Source organism: Vidua chalybeata, chromosome 15 (genome assembly GCF_026979565.1).
Source record: "Vidua chalybeata isolate OUT-0048 chromosome 15, bVidCha1 merged haplotype, whole genome shotgun sequence".
Taxonomy (NCBI): Eukaryota; Metazoa; Chordata; class Aves; order Passeriformes; family Viduidae; genus Vidua; species Vidua chalybeata.
In genome coordinates this window covers 6,843,354-6,867,324 of record NC_071544.1, presented here as the reverse complement: position 1 = coordinate 6,867,324, position 23,971 = coordinate 6,843,354, and the positions used below count along the sequence as shown (strand labels likewise).

At 38.3% G+C, this 23,971-nt stretch overlaps 1 protein-coding gene across 3 annotated transcripts in view; it reads left to right on the top strand.

Moving 5' to 3' along the window:
- The first annotated feature begins 427 nt into the window (after positions 1–427).
- The window catches only part of GABRA1 (gamma-aminobutyric acid type A receptor subunit alpha1), a 41,608-nt gene continuing 18,064 nt past the window's right edge, over positions 428–23,971 (top strand). Inside the window, exons 1-6 of one of the 3 annotated variants that reach the window (XM_053956608.1) lie at positions 428–511; positions 3,547–3,634; positions 7,294–7,406; positions 17,024–17,091; positions 21,514–21,734; positions 23,312–23,394. In XM_053956608.1, the coding sequence (XP_053812583.1) occupies positions 3,561–3,634; positions 7,294–7,406; positions 17,024–17,091; positions 21,514–21,734; positions 23,312–23,394 (559 nt within the window). In that variant the 5' untranslated portion in view covers positions 428–511; positions 3,547–3,560. Of the gene's footprint in view, positions 512–1,056; positions 1,172–1,650; positions 1,720–3,546; positions 3,635–7,293; positions 7,407–17,023; positions 17,092–21,513; positions 21,735–23,311; positions 23,395–23,971 lie in introns of those variants that run through there. The other 2 variants (XM_053956607.1, XM_053956609.1) reach the window with 2 other exon arrangements.

The window sequence follows — 23,971 nt, the reverse complement described above, 5'->3', positions numbered from 1 at the left end:
CTCCGCACAAGTGCCGGCGCCCGCCGGGCTCGCCCAGCTCGTTCCCATCTGAGGGGAGGAGGTCTGGATAGGGGTTAGAGTGATCTTAATGTAGGGCAGGACTGTGCCCCCCGGTCACCGCGGGTGGGGCAGGGCAGGGCAGGGCCACCGCGCGTGTCCGCGGGGCGGCCGAAGCTGCCCCGCCGCGGGACCGAGCCGGGCGCTCCGCGGGCTCTGCCGGGGCCGGGAATGTCCCGGCTCCGGTGCCCGGCGGGGCCCCGAGGGACAGCGGGACAGTGGGCAGGGGCTGGCAGCCCCCGAGCACAGCCCTCGGCCGAGCCCCGGGACCGCGCCGGGCAAACGCGGTACCTGCCGGCTAAAGGCGTGTGGAAGTGGAGGAGAGGAGCCTGCTCCTGCAGCTGATCTCCTACGGGGCTCGCCCAAAATGCGTGTTACCTGCGTTTAATTAGTATTGCACAGCATCTCTGTCCCCGTCTGCTTACAGCCGTGGTCTGCCGCCTGGTCCCTATAGGTACGTACAGTCTATAGGCACACGCGCGTAGTGCTGCATCCTCTACACTCCTGGGCAGCCTTCATTCATATTTATGCCGCGACTAAATATTCGATCAAAGGTTGAACGCTAACGCAGATCGGTTATATTTTTAATGTACGAGCCTTAAAATAGACTGTTTTGTAAACTGCGAGTGTCTAAAGATGTTCAGCGCAGCCTCCCCCGGCCGCGCAGCCTCCCCCCCAGTAATAATAATGCTGCAGATTGTAGAAGGATTTGAGTCTGCAGCCAGAGAGAAAGGGATTAGGGCGAGAGCACTGGAAGTTAAATTGTGCTGCATATAAAAAATGGGCGGATTGGTCTCTAGATGAGAGCTTGGTACCACCTTCCTTTCTAAAATAAAATCTCTCTGGCATGAAGTCACAGCCTATTTCACATCCGGTTTACCCTGGGACGTATTACTACTGTCTTGGTAAAGAGAAAGCTTTTGTTGTATAGCGGCGGTCGGAATATTGGGAAGAGAAATTTGGGTGCTGAGCCCGGAGGAGCGGAGCAGCGGCGGCGATGGCCGAGGCGGAGTGAGCGGCGGAGCCGGAGCCGCGCAGCCTCCGCGCCGGCGGGCGGGCACCCGGCAGGGCAGCGCCGGGCAGCGGCGCCGCGGACCCGCGCCCGAGGGCTCCGGTAAGGGCGGCTGCTGGCTCGCACCGCCGGCCGCGCGCGCGGGCACACGCGGGCACACACGCGGGCACACGGACACACGGACACACGCGGACACACGGACACACGCGGACACACGCGGACACACGGACACACGGACACGGACACACGGACACACGCGGACACACGGACACACGCGGACACACGCCCGCACCCCTCCGGGCGCTCCCGGCTGCGGGCACCGCGTCCAGGCGCGCGGGCGGCTCCTCTCCTCTCTGTCCGCAGGTACAGCCGGATCGGGGTGATTTTTTTTTTTTTTTTTTCTCCCCTCTCTATCCCTCCAGCTTGAAAATCCGCAGCGATCGATGGGCATTGTCAATTATCTTATTTATTTATTTTTTAGCGCGGACTGATTTCCGCCGCTCCCTCGCAAAAGGGTTTTGGGTTTGGGTTTTTCCCTCCCGCGGGCGCGGTGGGAGGGGTGGATGCTCCGGGCCGGGGGATGCAAAGTTGAAATGCCGGGAGGAAAACAAGTCTCGATTTAAGCCTCCGAGAGGAGCAAATCTCTCACAGTGAGTCAAAATGCATCAAAATACCCCCCTTTTACCCCCGATTTTGTTTTTAGTCGTTCCCCCCTCCTTTTTTTTTTTTTTTTTTTTTTTTTTTTTCTTCCAGTGGGCGCTGCTGAAACGCTCCCAGAAGCGTGGCTCTTGCTCCCATTTTGAATGGGAGAACCGGCGCTGGTTTCTCAGGCGGTGCGGGTAGGGGAGGCCGGGGGCTGCTGGGCTTGAACGCTCATTCAAAGCCTTAATTAACATTTGCTTTTTCCAGCTGCAAGAAACTTTCCTTCTTCGGGATTTATTGTGCCTGGATGGGTTTATTGAAGCAGGGGGTGGTGTTGGGAGAAGGGGAGCGAGCGTGGAGCTCAACAGATCAAAATAGTTCAGAATAATTCACTTTCCGTTCTTCATCTCGAGGAGCCTTTTGCAAAGGCAGAAGTTGGCAGGACCGGGAGAAGGTGATTTTTGAAGCCACAGATGTTGTCTTTCCCTTTGTAAAGGGGCTGATTACAGGGCAAGTTAGGATGCAATGTCGTCCCTGAAGATCTTTATCCACACTTTCCTGCCACAGCCAGCTCCTTCCTATCCAGTGAGATTAGCTCAGCCCCATTCAATGCATATCTGCCGATCATTTGGCTATAAACGCATTAATTATATCTCATTGCTTACATACCGCTTTGTAACACTATTTTATTGATTTAAATTGTCCCTGAGAGTGTGCAGTGAATTGGGGGAGCTTTATTTAAAGCTACAACAACATTTCTATGTATAGTGCTTCAGCTTCTCAGGCACGTAAAAACCCCTCCAATTCACTGCTGGGGGAAAACACAGGCTTCGCATTTGTTAACCTTATTTTTGTAATGAATCCTAAAAATCGACTGTATTCCAGCACACTTTGAATTGATATGTAAAGGGACCTGCAACCTCTCCTGGGCAATTAGTTGAATCTGCAGCACTGATGCCACAAATATCAGCTAACTTTTTATTTTATAGTTTATTAGAAAGCAGAAGAAACTTTCTGAGTTGTGTTACTTCTTACTCAAAGGTAAACTGAGAATAACTCAGTGAAGTCAGGAGACAGTACAGGAGATGTTTGGAGAGGAGGAGATGGCTGCTAATGCAAAAACATTTCCTAGCAGCATTCAGAGACTGGTAGAGATTTAGCAGATAGTGTGTAGGTTGTCAGCACATGGTTTCATTATGAATTGTGCCCTTTAGCCCTAAAATGTGCCTATGTAGCAGCAGATCATAGAGTTAGAATCTGCTCATTTTAGACCTTTTCTGATGCTGTACTTCAGGGAAGAGGAGGATATTGTATCTCTAGAAGAAAGTTGCTTCCATCACATCAAGGCAAAGCAGTGGTTGTGAGGAAAGCACCACTCTCCTCAGTCACACTACCACACACTGACACCTTCCCAGAGGTTTGGAAGGGCTCAGGCTGGTTCGAGTCAAACAAAGAGGCAATCACACTTGGTTATCTGGAAATGCACTGGAGGTGCCTTGACACATTTTCAACCCAGGGGGAAACTGAGCAAGAATTGCCCCAGAGTCTGGGGACAGCAGCTTTTACTTCTAATTGTTTTTGCTAAGGTTCAAGAGTAATGCATAAAAAATACACCCTTACCACAAAATAAACCCCGTCCTCAGTCTGTGGGTCTAAAAGTAAAAGGTAACCAGGAGAACAGCCAAGGCCATGCACCCTTATTCAGAATGGCATCAGCTCTACTGCTGTGAGGTCATTGCCTGACATCAAATGATTCTGCAGAAGTTTCCAATGTTAGATTTTTTTCCCTAATACCTGTTTTAATTTGGGGATGTTAATGGTTATTTTCCTCCTAGTTCCAGAGTCCACCATGAAGAGATTCCTGGTGCTTTGTGACTGCCTCTGGGCCTGGAGCCTCCTCCTCAATGCACTGACTGAAAGAAGGTGGGGAGATATTTTTTATTTTAGGAACCTTTAATTTAATGTAGTAGCATAAGACAAATACTGCATGGGCTGCACTACTACTAACTGTATTGGGGGAAGTTAATCCCTGTTCAAGTCCCACCTAAATCTAAGTGAAGTTTAAAAGAGAACTACAATTTGCTTGCATGAAACTTCTTTGTTCAATGTGGTGAAGAGAATAAGCAAAAAGCTTTCTGAAACAAATTCCTCTTAAACACCTGTGCAATTTTTTTTCTATTCTTATATAATGACTACTCAGAAATACAAGTTTCTTCAGAGGGGAAAAAAAGTATAATAAAGGGTTATTTTTAATCTAATTTAAGTGCTTTTAGTGACTTTATTGTGTCTGCAAGCAGAAGCATAATTTAACTTCTCTGTCGGTCAGGTCTGTGTGCTAACTTAGTAGTTGTATTGAAAATCTGAAGTAGACCTTCCTGCTGAAGGGAGACTGCTTGCATGAAGCATTTGTAAGCTCAAAGCCCATGACAGTTATGTCTGAAAGACCATTCTGCACTGAGTATTTGTGGAATATTTGTTGAAATCATAATCTAAAAATAATGTTAGTATTAAGAAAATTTTGTAACCATACAACACCTCATCAAACAACTAGTAGCTTAACTAAAGACTACAAAGCAGTTTGGAGTATGCTTGAAGTGCTGCCTGCAATTCAAAATTCAGTGAAGACATTTAAGAAGACTCTCAGATGTATTTTTGTAGTATAAAAAACATGAATGTGCTTGTCAATGGTGTTACCTAATGACCAGAAAGCAGTAAAATATTTTTATTGTCAATAGTGATCTCTATAAGATCTATTTGTGCCTTGATCTCCACAGTGTCTTCTAATGCATTCATAGTTTAGAGGAACTTATTTTCTGACTGTCTTGAAGATTTTAAATTTGTGTGGAGTGGTAATGGGAAAGGTTCATCTGTACAAGCATTTCCTTAAAAAAATAAAATAAAGAGTGTGTGATTCATATAACAGCTGCTTTATAAAAAAATCTTTTAGGAAAAAAACCTTTTATTTTTATTAAGATTTGAAGTATTCCTGAAGTGCTTCATCTGACCTAGCTAGAGAATTTTGTGAAAACATTTATTCTACAGACATTTGCACATATATCTATGAACATATATTTATTGCAGCTCTAATGGGTGCATGTGCATTCTTAATGTGAGAATTAAAACACATTGGACCAGAGTTTAAAAATCCAGTGGTGTGTCAGGAATATAATGACCTGTAGATGGAGTCCGTGCACAGTTTTTTATGAGACTGGGGTTTAATGTGAAAACACAATTGCATGCAGTAATTTTTTCTTCAAACTGTACACACCTTACACGAAGTAGATCTGGGTTTAAAGCCATTCTGTCACTGCCAGTTGCCTTGCTTTCCCTCTAGAGTGCTGTTAGTGCTTTATGATAAAAAAACAACTGATAAATTAGATAAAGTGTCTGTGATACAGACAGTCTTCCCATGTCACTCTTGTTATCATAAAAAAAGCCAGCAATAGGACTATTTTAATATGTGTGTTTTGAAAGAAAAATCACAATCCCTCTGGAGTTACAGTCTACTCCATGTGTGCACAAATGTTCAGAACCTTCCTGTTGTGCCCATCTGTCAGTTAAACCTCACGGTGCTTTCTACCTTTGCTAAGATGGCAGGAAGAACAGGTGAGGGCACTGACAAATGGGACTTCCACATGGGAGCGGAGCACAACTGCACTGCCTCCAGCCCATCTTCCTGGTGCCTCCTCACAAACATTCTTGTTTATTTACTATTAACATTTCTGAAGTAGTTTTATATCCTTTTCCCACCTTAATACTGATGACCTTCTGCTATCCTTGAGATATGTATGAAGAGCAGCTTTTTTTCTGACAATGAGTGTTGATATAAAATTTAATCCACTAAAGGTCCTGTGCTGAAATTCTGGAGAAGGGGTATGAGGAAAGATCCTTTAAAAGATGAAATGTTTGCTAGAGACAGCAGGAGAACTTGTTATTTGGTAACATAAAGGAAGCATAAAAAATATTGTCTGTGACTTAAAATTCAATTGTAGACATGATCAATAAAAATAAATCAACCTATTTTTTATTAAATGAAGTTGTACAATATAGTTAGAAGAAATTAATACTATTTTTTAAAAACTGTTAGGTATTTTGCGTTTTCATTAGAAATAATGATTTTTATGCATTAAAACATCCCACTCTATGGAAATAAACCAAATATTATTAAAATTACTGTGGAAGTCAGTCCTGAAACTGATTTAAATTTGTAGTGTTAAATACTCAAACCTATGTTGCAAAATAAACTTGGAAGCATTTCCAGGGTACCTATGTACAGGGTATCCTTCCTCCTTCTGTCTGTATTTGATCCAAGTGGAATGTAAGCCTGGGATACACAAAGGATGTCTGACTGATGCAGCTCATAGAAAAAAACATGTCATAGGTATTTTAACAGAACCTGATTGTTTTGTATATCATATTCCTCCTGAGAGGGTCTTTAGTGGTTAGAGCAGGAAGGGCTGGCAGGGCACCTAGAGCCATGTACCCCAAGCAGAAAACAGGCTGGCCAGTGGAAGAATCACTTCTGTCACTAGACCTGATCCTAAGGAAAGCTTTTGGTGCTGCACTGTTTCTCCAGTTCAGTGGTAAAGTGTGCAACAAAATGATGTTTTGAAAAGCAGCACTTTTGCTTTTATCACTGATGTCTCCACGTGTTTGTAATGGAAGTCTTCCCAGCAATGAATGAAAAACTGCTGCTGGGTTAGGATTTAAGACAAGTGTAATCTATGATTAAGGGAATCATCTGTGACAGGGTATTAGGTAAAGGTCTCAGATTTAAGAAAAAGGTTGATTCTGGTGTCATCTACAGCAGACAGAAACCATTAAACCTAAGGATTTCATTCTGATTTGTATTGATGGAAGTAAGATTTTGGTAGCTGAGTTCAAAGAGCTTTAATTTTATCATCCTTCAAGTAAAATTTCAGGACCTTTGACTGAGTTAGAGATATACATAGAGATCTATAAGGGAAGCTTTATAGACACAAGAGATTTTCATATCAACAGATGGTTTTGTTACGTATTTGAAAGGCAAAGATGGAGATATTCCTCCAAATCTAACTGCTACAGGAAAATGAGAAATAAAAGCAAAATTACATCCCGATCTACAAAAATGTACACTCACTCAATCTACTTCTGTATTTAAAAAGAAGATATCTCTATTTTTGTCAGTACTTTTCAGTGTTCTAAATTACTTTGCAATTTGTATCTGTCTTTGTATGCAAACCGTTTATAGCTATCATGAATTTAAACACATTACTCTGCTGACAAATGAGCATTTTCCTGAGGAAAACACATATTAGCACATTATAAACATTAAGGAGTAATGAGAGAAACATTAAGGAACTGGCATTCTATTTGCTCACCATTTATGGAGGGGCACTGATTATTTATGATTTTAAAATCTTACAACTGAAGGAGAAAATATAAACATACAAGAACTCTACAAAGCACTAAAATCTTGTTATACGGAGGAGGTTATGTGACCATAAACCAGTATGAGCGAGATTAAATGGATTTTGGAATTACTGTTTTCTAAGGTTATTGGTGGATTACCGTTTTTCAGTGTTAACTGTTGTGTATTTCAGCTATGGACAAACCTCATCACAAGATGAACTCAAAGACAACACCACAGTGTTCACCAGAATATTGGATCGTCTTCTGGATGGCTACGACAACCGCTTGAGACCAGGACTGGGAGGTGTGTTGTATTATGATTTTCAATGTTACATGCTAGATAAAAAGTCAGTTAAAACATGATCATTTTTCCATAATATACTTGTTTTAATTCTGTTTGTATAGACACATAAAGTTATGCTGATATATAGCTTTTTTTTTCTCCCAAAATCCATGCCTTCCCTGTCTTTTGCATATTTGGTTTTCTCACACTTACACCCAAAAGAAGAAGAAAATGGTTCACAATTCAAGAAGACCTCTGAATGGGCAATAAAACTTTGAATGTATAAAGAATAGAAGATAAAAAAATACAACCTGTGGCCTGACAAATGACAAGTTGATGAATGAGGCCTAAATAGGCCTCATATATCTATGACTGTTTTCATGAGGATTTGTGTTTTTAAAAGTGAAAGTATCAATCTATCCTAGTAGATTGTCTCAGAGAAGTTTTTTGAAAGTATCAATCTATCCTAGTAGATTGTCTCAGAGAAGTTTTTAAGATTTTTTTTCCTATTTAGGTATGTAAGGATTTGTTTCTGCAACATTTTTTCTTCACAGTTTGATAAAAATGTCTTCTTCTGCTCTTGGTGCTGAATCCAGAGAAAGACATAAAACCACATAGCAATTATGTCTTTATAAAAACATTGTTAAAAAACTTGGTCTTCATCATCATTTCTGTGTTCACTCTTTGATTAGTTCTACTGTGACATGGTCCCAAAATTGGGTCTTAAAAGCTTACTGTTCACAAACGTGGAAATTCTAAATGGACAAGCACAAATCTATTCTTTTCAGTGCATGGAAAGGTTGGCTTTACTTCTTTCAAACATCCTTTTTTTCCTTTTGGACTCTTCAGGTAAAATAAAACAGAGCAACCCACCCCACGAAATGTAGTTCAGACTGTTTTCCTATACTCACTCTCAGAGGAACTGCAATATAAGGGGGTATTACATTAAGAATTCTTGTATCATCTCCTGTGGATGAAATGGAAGGCAATTAAGCGTAAGGTTATTCTGTGGTTTGAAGCTACCATCCTGCAACTGTTCTTGAATTGTGAGCCAGGCTCTTCAATAAATTGACTTCACTGATTTTGAGGAATGGCTAAAGATATAATTCAGATTAAAATTTATTAATTAATATATTTAAAAATGTCTTGGTCTATAAATCTTGCAATTTCAAGAAATAGACAACAAAATAAGAGTAATTTTTAACTTTTATTTACCGGTATTATTGCCTACTTTCTAGTAAACCCTTGACCTAGGGTAGAGAAATATTCCTTTATTCTTTGTTTAATGGAACTGTAAAGTTCAGTCAGCTACTCTATCACAGTAAATAAAGCACAGAAGGCAATAAATAAATGAGACTCTGTAAACTGAGTCTGGTACATGTCTACAAGAAAAATCTGAGCATATGATGTTTTCTTATATGAGTTTTATAGCTATTATGTTTTTTTTTAACAGATACTAAAAGGGAAAACAAAGGGAGATGCAGAGAAAAGATTTTCTCTCACTCTCTGGATTGCAATTTAGAGAACTAAGCATATCAGTATCAACTCTTATGTCTGTGTCTCTGCATATATGTTTCTGAATGCAGACTTCAAAAGTGTACTCATGAAAGAATCATCTGGTCCAGTTAAAACTTACTCCTGACAGAAAGGAAATTAACCTCTTCACAAAATTAAATGGCAATATGTATGGCTTTTGAAAGCAACAATGAGTGATGGGGAGTATGGGGTGGAGGGAAGGAAGGATTGGAGTAGTTTCTCTAACTGAGGGTTAGAGAAATTTAAATAATCTCTGCATCCTTCCTTTTTTTGAATTGTGTTACCTGTTCCTGACTGTAACCAAGAACCTTGAATTAACAATTCTCCTTCTGCACAATATACTGTATTTTCATGGTGTCAGTTCAGCAAATTTCTCTCTTGTGTTTGTCAGCTTTGAACACTAGAAATAAGAGTACTATGGCTTTAAAAAAAAATCCCACATCTGATTAAATTGTGAGCAGTAAATTGATGCTTGAAATCAACTATAGTAAGAAGGGTCTTTTGACCATTGAATAAGGCATTATTGAAAAGATATATATTTCAAAAACTAGGGACAAATACCTAGGCTGATGTTTTCAGTCCTGGTAGCAACTTATAAGAAAGGGTGTGCTCAGGAATTTGGAAATTCACATCTTCAAAACCTTCTCCCTAAGGTATCTAAATCTGAGTGAAGAACCTCAGGATGACTCAATTTTGACAGCTAAGTTAGATTCTCAGTATAATGGGGAAATGTATTCTGAAATGTTCCATGCATAAAAATATCCAGTGAGAAATCTAAATCAATATAAAAAATATAGCATGAGTTTTGGAGTTGGAAGTTCAGTAGCCTTCCATCATAGCACGACTTGATACTGCAAATTTTAAAGTGTATGGAAAAGCAGTGGTTTCATTTTTCTTCCCAACATCAATGATGGCTTCTTGTTAAATATTTTGATCAGAACACAATTTTTATCCACTCTGAAGCAAAAGTTAAGAAATCTACCAATGTAACAATATTTTTAGATATATAGAATTGTCTCTAAAACTACTTCCATTTAGCTGTGATGTAGCTATTGGAAAATTTAAGAGGCCAGAGACCCTCCTTATGTGTTATGTTGATAAATTTCATGTTGTTAGGCACAGTGTACATCTGTGTATCACTGAGTGCACTATAACACTCTTCCAATCATCCAGAATTGTCTATTTTCTTCTTTCTGTGCCTTCTGAGAAGCAGCAGCTGAGGTAAAACAATGCCTGGTGCAGTTACTTTGTTTTACAGAAAAGGGCACATTGAAGAAAACTCTGGTTATCCAGTGTGACCTCTTCTCCTGTAGTGCAGGTTTTCAAATCTGTACACCCACAGAAACAGAGGTGTGTGCATGAACAGAAGCAGAAAAGAGACCAATTTCTCTCTTTCTCACCTATGGAATAAAAGGTAGATGATAGTTTCTTTCAGTAAGGTTATTTGGTTTTCCTTCCTTGCCATTATGTGTATGCATGAAGGATTCAGCGATGAAAAGCTATCTTTAGTTACTAAAAATTGTAATGAATTGTGGAAGGGGTTTGATCTTGATCTTGGCTCTACTTATTTAGAGAAGTAAATTCATCCTTTTTGAAATAAACACCATGATATTTTTAAATCCCATGTTTGCAAACACCCTGTTAGTGTGGTGAACAGTTTTATTGTTTGGTAGAAGTGTCCTGATGCAGCCAATGAGGCACCATGAAGCCAAGAACAACCTTCTGGAGAAATCTCATTACCAAGATTCATTGTAGCAGCTATTCCATGTATTCATGGGAAAACCAGGGTAAAAGGTGGAGCATAAAGATAATGAAAAATTTAGAGGTCTTGAATTTTGAATCACCCTTTGAGCATGCATAGAATAAGTACTAGATTACAATTAACTCTGCCCTTGCCTTTTTTTTGCATCTTCTTTTGAGGTATTACTTCAAAAGGAAAACTAAGAGTCATATATGTTCCATAAAGAGTATGGGAATCGAAATTATCATCAGATAACACAAGAAGGCCATATCTGAAGTTAAATGAGAACCTCTGAGCAGTTTGCCATTAAACAAAGGGGAAAGAAAGAATTATTTCTTATTAACTAGAATATTATACAGTGGAGTTGGTGACCCACAGGGAAAAATTATAGTGATTGAATATGCTTGTTATTCAAAAAATGACATAGTTGATAAAATTAATCTGATTATTTTTTAAAAGAGCATGCAACACCATGTTATGCACTAGCACATTTGCACTTCTTATCAATAATTATTGATACAAATTATGTTATTTACTTGTTTTGCCTCCTTCATATGTGGGCTTAGTCACTTAGGCAGACACTGCTAGGAAATAGCATCTGTTGTACCCATCCATAAACATGAACAAATAGTTACATTTAGTAATTTATGCATGGAAAATAGAACTTCCAAAATGAATGTAAAAACGTTGTGAATGATACTAGAGGACACCTATTGACTCTGTGAGAGGATAATCATTTACAAAAAGCAAGGAAGAGGATTTGCAGGGAGTAACATACTGAAGCTGAAAAAATCATGTCAGACATTAGAGAAAAAACCCAAGGGAAGCCATTGAGGTAATGGCATAATTTTCTGTGGAAACTACCTAGACTGTAGAACTAGAGGTGATAAAAAATGGCCTAAATAATAAAGATGCTGATCTCTATTCAAATAATCAGTCCTGAAAAAAACAAAGGATCAAACAGAAATAAGAAGCAAAATTCACTTCAGTGTCTAGTGATCTCTCCTAGTAATGCACTGTATCTACAGTGTGATTTGAAAAAAATTAAAAGCAATGAAAAAGGGTGGAAAAAATAAGTTTCTCAGGTAAATGCATATGCCATTCCCTTTTGTCTTCATGTGGGGCATAGAGATGATCCCTGGGTTGCCACCACAGCAGGTTTGAAGTGTCACAGTGGAGACAGGGAAGACTTTCTTAGGCCAGGTTGTATTTGCTGATGAGATTCATTAACATGAAATCAAGGACAGCTACAGATTTTCTAAGACTTTGACCATTTTCATCTCATCTCCCTAAAATTAAAGGATACCACATGCTCTAAGACCTTTTAAATCAGAATAAAAGTAAAAGTGGCTTATCCCCTTGAGAGGGATTTATTAGTAGAAAGGTTAATACAGAACAAACAATGGGTTTCATTTGACAGACCAGAATCTTCCTGAATTAAATTTGGTTTTACTGTTGGGTTGAATGCCCAGTAGATCACCCCAAGTAGATTATCAACTTGAGTATTGAACAGAATTACACTTATTTTATGCTGTCAGTAAAAGGTATTTGTTGATGTCTCCTGTGTGATGTTTATCAAAATTGAGTCCACGGTTCTTAAGTGGAACATCAGTCAATCTCAGGCAATTCATTACTTCCACAGACTGGAAGGGATGGGGAAATGAACATCACAATATTATGTGAGTTAGATTTTAAGTTTCAGTTGTATGAGAACATATAAATATGTTTATATATAAACATATAAATTTCCTCTTGGTTATTGAGGTCCCAATGGAAATTGTTGGATTTTAACATACCTGAGCTAATATAAAGTTTAGCGAAAATAAGGGTTTTGTTTGTATGCATAATAAAAAGTTAAACTTAAATGATTCTACTCTAAATGAAAAGACCTCACCCCTACACATTATTCTCTAAGTAAAGAAGGACCAGATGTTACACTTTGTAAAACTGAAGGGGCTGATTTTGGTCTTTTTTTCCACTCTGTAGGCACCAGATTAATGTAAAGACAGTTGTAAAAAGCCTTAGAAAATCCTGGGAAAATAGATTTAATACAAGTGTAGGGAGGTAGGTAGGATGTGAGCAGCTTTGAGCAGTTAATTGGCATGTGCAGGTCCCAGTAACCTCAGCACAGACTGCAGTGGCTGATCACAGCACAGCTCACTCTTCTCCCTTTTGGTCTCTACTCTTACTAATGCAGCAGCACAAAATTCCTATGAATGCATTTGTTGTGGTTCTTCAATCAAAATACCTCACAGGACACAGCTGGGCTGATTAGTCTAAGTGTACACACTGTACAGGTATCACAATTCCTTTCATTCAAAGCCAGAGGAAATGTCTCCTCCACATTAATAATTACAGCACAGACAGACATGAGACATACAGGAAGAACAAGTGCATTACCAAAAAATAGAATTAACTTAAACCACCAAAATGTGCAATTCAAATAAACCTTGTGTTCAAATACTGGCAGATCATAAAGGGAAATATTTTCATGTATGGTCTCTCCTGATAAATAGGCTTATTTCCTGCTGTTAAAATAAATCTGTATTTCTTATTTTGTTCTCAATTTATAATCCAGTCACAATTCTAGCAATAATGAGATCCCTGGGAGTTTAAATCAAAATATTTATTGTTACTAATTTTGAGTTCATGCTAGTCTAGCATCATTAGCAAAACACAGTATTTGTAAACAGTAAAATTACAGTAGTTGAGGTTGACTTATGCTTTCATAGCTCTACCTGGGTCAATTCCCAGAACTGTGTTCCACAGTGTCTGGGTGTGGTGCTCAGCTGCTTTTTTGCTGCTCATTAACTGCTTGGACCCTGTGATTGCCTTATAGTCAAACCAATAAGTCATTATTAATTTCCTTAGGGTTTTTTACTGAAATTGTTACATGTTCTACAGATATCCCTACATTACTTACTCCTGGTTCATGAGATAGATGTCATAGTCAAGAGACATAGTTATGCATCTTTAGAGCTGCTGGATTTCTCTTCAGCAATCCAATTAGCTCCTGACCTGAGCCTGTTTAGGTCAATGACTAGAACTTTTCTCCAGTTCTCAGAGATATTGTGAAGGTTTTGAATACAGCTCAGGATTTGTGGTTCCTGAAAAAAAGCATTCTGAGCATTTGAAGCACAATTTAAGCCTTCCCATGGTAATCAAGATGCAAATTGAACATGGGTAACCTTGATTCTAAATATATGTATCTCAACTGTATTAGTAAACACATGTCCTGTGCAGGAGTGACTCAGAACTTCTGAAGCACTTAACTAAGCATAGTTGAATCATCTAATTAGTGAAACAGTAAACAAAAATTTCAAAACTTCCATATGGGTTTGGAGCAAGTAATCTTTCTGTTTTAATACACTCTTTTTCATTGGTCTTGGAAGTGAGGTACACACCAAAGGAAAAAAAAAAAAGGTGGTCTGTATATTGGTTTATCTGAATTTGAGAGGATTAGGTACACTGAAAAAGTGTAATCAATGTGAAGATAACATAATCTCTTCTGAGTCCATAATCTGAATTTTGTAATTTTCATGTGATTTATGTGCCACTTAAATTATTTTCAACATTATACAGAAATAAAAAGCATCGCTTATTTTTTCACTCCCTTGGAAATCTTTCTTCTTAGTGCAAAAGTCTTACGTTTCCATTTTGTGTCCTCAAGTAGTTTCCTTAAGCCTCAGTCTCTCTTCCATGACTGCATGTTTCCCAAAGCCAGAACTGAGGATAGCACATGATATGCTGCTGATTCAAAGAACATATTCTGTGTTTGTGCAGGCAAGCCAGCTGACTTATATTAAATAGAACCTTGCTCAGAGCTGGGACTCTTAAGGGACTCACCATCCTTTTGTGTTTGAAGAACTGCTAGAATCTTCCCTCTCCCAAAGTGCCTTAGAGGAAAGAGGACAAGAGGGGTGAGGAACAAGGATGAAAGATCTTTAAAAGCCATTTGAGATTCACTTTTCAGTATGTAAAAGGCTAATAGATTTCAGGATGGTATCAGTTTCTCAGTCTTAAGGAAAGGTGATTGGGTAGCTGGAGTCCATTCAGCAATGTTTTACTGTCCTTTTCCTGCCCACCGTTTCCTACATGACCACAGCCTCTTGAACTTTTGTGACAGTGATGGGCTGAAGGACAGAATCCTTTCCTCCCAAGCCAAGTAATTTCTGAACAATAATATGCCTCTTTCAGTTCCAGAAAGTCAAATAATCACCATGAGCTTCTTTAAGAGACAATTAGATGTCAAGATGTCAAGAAAATACTGAAATTACTTTAAGTCAATTGAAAAGTTTGTAAATAACTATGAGGTCACATGTTAATTCAACTGGACACCTAAGGAGGAAATGTCACTCATGCAGTGCTTTTTGCAATAGTCACTGTATTTTGTACACCTCTCAGTCACAAATATAAAGAATAACAATAATATTAAGCAGTTCAGCCACATCACAGTATTTTACTTTCCTTGATTTTGAAGAATACATTGGAAATGTGATAACTTTAAGGAGTCCTGAATATTCCCTTTGATACCACCTAATTTTTGCATTAATTTATTAACAGAATATAGTTCATCAACTGCATTCCTAGACCAACAGTAGAATCAAGTCTAATACTACGTTTTGAATTTTGCTGTCTGACAAAAGTACATATTTTATCATAACAATACTACATATTTATAGGAAACTGTTTCCATTTTTATATATTTAGAAGTTGCACACAGTTTTTGAATGAAAGTGAAAGACCAGTATGAGCATTGTGGAGCACTGATTCTCATTAGAACTTTTGCACAGATACAGAAATGTATATTGTAACTGGCTGCTTAATCCTGAGTCCTTTTTTACTTCCCTTCAGTCTGAATTTTCTTGTCAGATGGAACAAATTGTATATAAACAGTCCAAAGTCTTTTAAAGTCAGATGGTTGCATTAAATTAGGGGGTTTTCATTAATTATTTTGTAATATTTAAATAACATTGTACAAATAGCTACATATATATTTCTTAGTCTTAGGAAAATTTTTGTCTGCTACATGTCTGCCTACTATACATATACTATAGTGTTTTCTTTAGGATAACTTTTAATATTCCAGATTGCTCAATTTATTTATTTTTGAAAGTTATTTCAGAAATGTTATCACTTGTTCCGTGTTTGAAACTTCTACCAAAACCCCTATGCTGGCTTGTGGAGCACAATAGTAAATGTGTTCAGACTTACATCACCATGGCTTTGGGAAGCTGATGGGGTTTGCTGCACTCAACACTGCTTGGATTCCTGCCTCCAGGTGGTGTTACTCCCTGCAGCTATATTTAATTCAACTGGGTTATTGTGATGTATGGCATCCTGGGTGAATATTTTGCTAAGTGTGCCCTAGAAAGTACCAGTGTGCTCAGAAGTGACTGATCCTGTGTGTGTCTGTAGAGGGAGAGGAGAGGAAGGGGAGAAGTTCAGCTTGGCTGTTTCTCCAAATGTCTTTTGCCAGTCCATCTAGAGAAGTCAGATGTTTGACCTCTTTCTTGAGATCAACACCAGTTAAGGCATCTCAGCACTTGTGACCACTAAAATCACTGGTTTCTTCTGAAATATCCAATGCCATTGTGCCATGGAGCAAATGGATATCCTGGAAATCATGGAGGGCTCCAGCTTTATGATGCAGCATATGCATATAATCTGTGTTATGTGCATGTTACAGATTTCTGAAGTATTATTTGTACTAATCTATCATTTAGGCTTATAGGACTGAAGAGCTCACTTTCTGAAAACATTTACACAGATGATTCCAGAAGGGAAGCTTAGCTGATGTTTATTTGGAAAAATTTTAACTCCTTTTTGTTTATTGAAGTGAAGGGTAATACAGCCATTTCTAACTCATACCAATAAAGTATATTCATGTTTGTATACACCATAATGTATTTTCTCTCTTTCTTCTGTGCTCTTGGTCTCAATACAAAATACATAACTTGCAAGCCCAGGGTTAATTATTGGAGACCTTATTCTAGGTCACCCAGAAAATGAGTACCCAATGAGATATTAGAGTCCTGTGTACAATATTCAGCACTGGTTACAGTGTCAGAAAAGAAGATTTATCAGTTAAAGAATGAAAAGATTTCCACAACAGCGGAACTGTTTCCACCGCAGCACCTCAAAAAGTTCTGAGGAAAAACTGTGAAAAAAAAAACTCATTGCTGACAGTATTGACTGTGAAATTACTTCTACAGTAAATTCTCAGGATTGTATTGCAGACCAATTTCAGAATGGCTAATCAAAGCCAATAATTTCTCTATTTATTGTGAGAATTGGTAGTGGTTAGATCTAATGAAGGCTGTTTATAGACACTCACTGTCCTAATTTCCTGCTTCATCAGAGCGTGTAACTGAAGTGAAGACTGACATCTTCGTCACCAGTTTTGGGCCTGTTTCAGACCATGATATGGTAAGTGATGGCCTATATTTCTACAGTACTCATTTTCTCTTGTCTTTTTAATTTTGAGGATGAAAGATCTATGCAATAACTTATTTACCCCTTTTAAGGCTGGGCTTTCTTTAAGCCCTTGATTTGAAAATGCCATCAGCTTTTACGTGCTACCGTTCCTGCTGCTGTGACTGCATTTAAGTGCCCGGAAATTAGAAGCCTCAGTGACTTTAATAACGTGTTTTAACAGACTTTATATTTGCTACATAATATATTATGAAATTCATTAGGGTTTGGATCCATATTCTTCTGAGAGTGATTGCTTAGGTCCTTGCTGGCACATCACTGATCCAATTTGCCAAGAAAGATCATCATCTTAAAATGCAATTAACACTTATGCCTATGGTGTGACATCTGTACAGTCTAACCTGTATTTTTATATTAAAAGCTACTGATCAATGGAAAGTGACTTTCCTAGATCTTGGCTGCTAAAAAGAGAAGATTAATGAGAGAATTATTGTCACTGCTTTATGGAATGAATATTAAAATCAAATTTCCAGATAACTGCAGGGAATGGAGATGTTCAGAAAACTGAATGAAGATGTTGCGAGCCCTGGTCTTAAGAGATACCAAGAGTTGTGTAGAAATGTGGATAAGGTACTTAAAATTCTCCATATAAATGAGGTTTGCACAAGTAGGTGGCTATTGAGAAGGGTAAAGCCTGGACTGCAGCCACGAGTATCTGCTGGATGCTGTATTAGGATGAATGCTAGAAACATCCTTGTTGATCTAAATGAAGAAATTAAAGCAGTTCAAACTTGTAGCTGGCTACATTTAGCTAAATACACTTAGCAAAAGAAAGATTCAAAAAAAAAAAAAAAAGAAAAAAATTAGTAGAGGAAAGGGAACAAGTTCCATTTCTGATTACAAAATTGTCAGCTGCTTAATTTGAACTAAAAATGTAGCTAAGACTTAAACACCAGGTTATTACAAGTTTCTGACTACTCAAAACAATGTTAAGGAATGGAAAACCAGAAAAAGTAACTTTTACAAGACAGATTATTTTTCTAAGTGAACTTTATGAAAAGACACCATTTTTTGATTGCTTGGAAAACAGTACTTATAAAAGTACAGTCAAATTTACAAATGCCATGATACCCATACCATGTTGACTCCTGTTTTTCAGTCAGTTAAACAGGAGAAAGAATTCATCATCCTCTTAATAAAATGTGTGACCAAGAAACACAGAGGCAGGTGTTCATATAGTTTGGAAACTAAAGAATTCACAGAAAAGTATTTAGTGTAAAACTCCTACTCACCTCCCATAAAAAGTAATGCGTGTGCAGCCCACTCATGTTAAACGTTTGCTTGAGGAACTAGGTGTGAAACCAGAGACAGAAAGAAAAATTGAAGAGTTTACCAGAACCCAGAGTTTCTATGAATTTCTCTGCACACTTAGTGCAGCTTGCTCTGTGCACTGACAGGTTGGCAGCAGCCACCCTCAGCTGGGGCTGCCCTGACCCCCCATGTGCAGCCTGGGCTGGGGCTGGCCAGGGGCTCCTCCAGCTCACACTGAGTGTTAGGAAAACACAGCCACCCTGAGCTGCCAGCACACCTCAGCCATCTGTTCACAGGATCCAGGGAGGGACTTCCATGGATAAGTCAGGGTGCTCCTACCCACTCTCTTCTAAGAGCAGCATAGACATAACCTGTTATTCTATAAAGAGATTGTCTTGGCTTCTTCTTATGCTTGTAAATAAAGTTAAATGGGAGAAAAGCATTTTTTAAAACAATATAATCTTTTTTTGCAAGAACTTTGCAGGTTTTCAGGCCTGCTTACAATGGTGAATGGAACTGAACAACCTATCTGGCTATTCTCATACAAACAGTCATTTTTTGTGAAAATTTTTGTTGTATATTATCTGGAATAAGAAGCATTTCAAAATTAACTTTTTCATAAAGACAGATTTTTTTTTCTAGTAAACCTTCATTCCTAGTTTTTCTGTACAGTTAGCTTTTCTGGAATGATCTTTTCTGTCTTACTATCTTCCCGTACAGAACCTCATGTAGACCATAGAGTGGTCTACCCTGTGAATAAACAATCTCCAGGGAGAAGTATCAGAAGTGTAATTTAGAGAACATTTAAGTCAAAGTGCTATAAATATTCAATACTATATAATTTATTCAAAGTGCAGATAGGAATCTTCTTTTTTTAACCTGCACATTGTGGAATGAAGAGTCTCTGCTGTGGAGAATTTATTCCAAGTTCCACCTCATTCATTTATGTGTACATAGGCCACTGCTATTGTACATAGTCTAGAGAAAATCCTTCTGCTCCCTGCTTCTGTATGTCCCTCTGCTGTAGAAAAAAAGCCCTAATCAGAGTATCTGATGGCTCGGCCTTAAGATCAGCTGTCTGTCAGGATTCATTTGAGGAGAATTAATGTACATGCTTAAGTGGGTAGTGAAAGCTGAAAAGCTGAGATATCTCAGCCAAAATTAATTCACTCTATATGGTGTGATGACCTGGGATAGGGAAAGATTCAGCCTATGCCAGGCATGACCTGCCAGCTACTTTTTAATTGAATTTTATCTTGCTGTCAAGACCCTTATCAAATCTTTCTGACTCCTTGTCCTTTTCCAACAAATGAACTTTGTGTTTGTATGACGTGAAAAACCAGACTCTCCTTTCTCAACCTGTACCACCTCCCACTCACCCCCTTTGCAGCTGAAAGAGAAAAAGGGAATGGCTTACATGCATGCTGAAAGGATGTCACCTTCTGGGCATGTCTTTTACCTTTCCCATGTGTGTGGGAGGAAATTTTCTTTGATGCTAGTAAAACATGGAGAAAATCCAAAATTTTAATGATGGATACTGTCTCCTACACCTCCTTCTTGCCTACTCTGTTGCACAGCTGGGACAGGATTTGGTCACACTTCAACCTAAGGCCATGACCCAGCAAAATTCTGGAGCAAATAATTGGTTATAAGTGCAAACTGCTTTCACTGAAGCTGAATAAACTCAGTCTTCAGCGATTCACTGAACAAGTGATTAAAAAATGGAAATACAACTAAGTATGCACCCAAATGATTCACAGGTCTGGGATATAAATAAAATAAAATCAAACTTAAAAATTCACCAAACAAACCCAAAATTAGAACAACCCATGTAACTACATTTGCATGAAAAAAAATTTATTCAGGCATATCATACCCTAAAAGCAGGAAAAAACACACATCAGTAAGAATCACCATTCTTTCTTGCTAATAGTTGCACAAGGAATAAACAGCTCAAAAGTGCTTATGTTGTATGGAGTGTTGCTGGTTGTTAAAATGAAAAAAACACAAATCTAAAGGAATTTGTTCTGGAGACATTTTGCATGCTCCTTCCAGAATGTTTCTCTTTACTATCAGGTTTGTCAGGACAGCTCTATTCCTTATAGCTGTGTGCCTTCACACACAGGAGTTCTCTCTGTTCCAGGATTTGGTATCTCCATTTGCAGGAGATCTCAGCAAAGGTTCCATTTCTCAGCTAAAAGAGTCTCATTCAGAGTAACTCAGAACCACTTTTGGATAACTGCTTTTGATGTTTATCAAAATATCAAAGATGGAAGGGGCAGGATAATCCCATACTGAACAGTCCGTCCATGTGAGGATGGAGTTTTTCCCTGGGAAAATGCTGTACTATGCTGCATTCAGAGTTTTTCACATTTTCACCCCATCTATACTTTATGTACAATATTCCAACATATCTTTCTGATTTTCACCCTCTCCCTCTTGGTTCCTGTTGCTTTGTCACAAATATTTCTTTCATTTTGTAGTGAGCGTTGGTTATTTTGGTTGTCCCCATGCCCATTGAGTCAGGCACTGGTTTTCTCTCTCCCTGTCACTCTTGGCCCAAAGGTGCCCTCAGCTCATGCTCTTTGTGGCCCAACCATTTCACCCAATGAACCATTCCACATCTCACCAATCAGTCCATAGAATTTTAGTGGACTGTGAACTTTCTGCAGGTTGATCACAAGTTTATGCTAATGAGACATTTAGAACAGAAGGCTGTAGTAAGACCCTGCCTCACAAGGCTTATTTTACTCTGACACACATTTCCTGTGCCACACATGCTGGCCACCTATCTGCAGCTTCAAATTACAGTTCAAGCAGGAAAAGGGTGAATTATTTTGTTTCCATTGTATTATATCTAAGTCATGGGCAACTTTTGAAATGCTTCCTGATGTTTATTGTGTTGAACACAGTAATGATATTGTAACTGTTTAATAACCAGCTTCAGGTACATTGTAAGTAATACAGAAAATAAACATTCTGATAATGACTAATTTCATTAATAGTCATCTTGCTTCTGGGGAATGGTAAGAACATACTTTTCAAGTTCTCATATTGCAACATATGACATTATAAGCGTTTCCCTTTTTTTCTGAATTCATGTAGGAATACACTATAGATGTATTTTTCCGCCAAAGCTGGAAAGATGAGAGATTAAAATTCAAAGGACCTATGACTGTTCTTCGGTTAAATAATTTAATGGCCAGCAAAATTTGGACACCTGATACCTTTTTCCACAATGGAAAGAAGTCAGTGGCTCATAACATGACAATGCCAAATAAACTATTACGAATCACAGAGGATGGGACATTGCTATACACAATGAGGTAAGCCCTAAAATATTACATCCTTCATTTAGTTTTACAATTTAACTTGTGAAAGCATATTTTCCAGATAGGAAACTGGTTCTTTTTTGAGCACAATTTGATTCCTGCTTAATTATTATTTTCACAATGGGCCTTGGGATGATGGGCAAACTGAACTGTTTGCAGTGTTTATTTTTCCTCTCCTGCCGTGCTACCTCTACAGTCCCTGGATGTGTCTTAATGCTTGATTTTAAAAAGGCTCTTACAGTATTAGGAATCCATCAGTTTGCAGAGAATCTTGATTTGGCATTGCTTTCAAGGATTCCATCAGCAAGTATAATAAAGCCTGAAAGTTTAGTATAATCTGTACTCCTAAATTGTGTGCAAGGGTCTTTAATCTTTGGATCGTACAGAAAGCAGATTCTAAGAACAAACAGATGCACACAGAATTCATTGACCATTCTTAATATTTCTTGTGCTTGGGATTATAAAGCATGACAGCATAAAAATAGACATTTCTTTTTCTATTGATTAAAGCATTCAGAAAGTTAGGAGAAAAAATTATTTTTCTGCTGACAGCATTCATTGGAAATATATTATTCTCTTCATGGATAACTGAAGTTTAGCTGTCCAGTTTTTAGAGTAGTTAAATCCTTTTGAAATAATGATGATATACAGTCATGCAAACATTCTGGATTAAAAACCTGCAAATTAAAAAAAGGAAAAAAAAGGTATGTTGTTTTTTCTATAGAGCTGTACATTCCCCTTTTTGTCTCCCATGGAATCAAAACAAGGTATAAAGGGACTCTGTTGACTTCAAGCCAAGATGGATAACTTAGTACATAGGTGAACACTGAGTTTTCTTTAAAAAAAAAAAAAATTAAGATATTTTTAAAATTGGTACAAGTGTTTGGAGAAAAATTCTCCAGGCATTTGGAATGTTCAATTTATGGTGCAACATCTTTCAAGACTGGCTAGACTGAAGTAGAATCGCTGGTAGCTACACAAGTCCAGGTCAATTTTTCTTGTCTTTCTAAATGCTCAGCTGTTAGGGATTTAATCCACAGGAACACTATCTTGGCAGCACATTGTTCACATGTGTCTCTTCTTTTGATCATAACCATTCCTATTTCCTCACCTTTGCCAGTGCCTTAATGCAATTTTTAGCCTACTCTTCAATATTACTGTTCATTCTCTGCAGATGTGTGGTATGTGACTGTTTCTAGCTCATTTAACCTCTTTTATTGAGAAACATGTTTGCACTCAAGCTGATAGCAATGAAATGATTTCAGCAAATGTCTGAGCATCCAGAGTGGGCCAATTTAATGATGGCAGCAAGGAAGCAATTGCAGTTGCTAATAGATTTTAATCCTCACACCAAATGAGAAGCCTGAGCCTGCCTCCGATGGACCATGAGGAAGGGCAGAGGGGCAGAGCAGTTGCACCCTCAGCCAGACAATTCAGGTCCCGTTTTAACCACTAATTAATCACATAAGAGATACTGTGCTGTACTTATGCTGTGTGTCTTAATAGAAGTCTATTTGCTATTTCTATGAAACTAGAATAAATGTGTCCTTTTGCTCATTAATCCATTATAGATTGACTGTGAGAGCAGAATGTCCAATGCATTTAGAAGACTTTCCTATGGATGCACATGCTTGCCCCTTGAAATTTGGAAGCTGTAAGTTTATTTTAAATGGAGGTTTCTCCCACTTTTAGGCCACTTAAAAAGAGTATTTTGCAACTGAGAAAACCTCAAGGTTTTAAACTTGTGTATTTTTCACGTTTTTATCAGGGTTGTATCTTTATTCTTTATATATATATATATATATACAAAATATAACAGACCTTGCTTACCTTTCTTAAATATCCTACAATGTGATGTCTGGACATTCACCAAAGATGAAAATGACAGTGCTCAAAATATCTAGAAAAGTAGTTTGTCACATAGAAAATGTTGATAATTGTATAATTGCTTTGTTCTGTTAAAACCCAAGATCAGTCTTAAAGAAAAGCAATACACACAATGGATAACTGAATTGGTTTAGGTGAAAACAGTTTTGCTACTGTAGTCTTGGTATGTTTAGATCAAGGTTTTTCCTAGGAGTAGAAGATACCCATATACACCCATGGAAGATTTTTGGAAGTGAAAAATCTCAGAAATCTCCAAATAGAGTCCTACATTTGCAGCATACATAGCCCTAGATGAGAGAACATACAGAACAAAGCCATTGAAATATAATTGAAATCGGGATAAT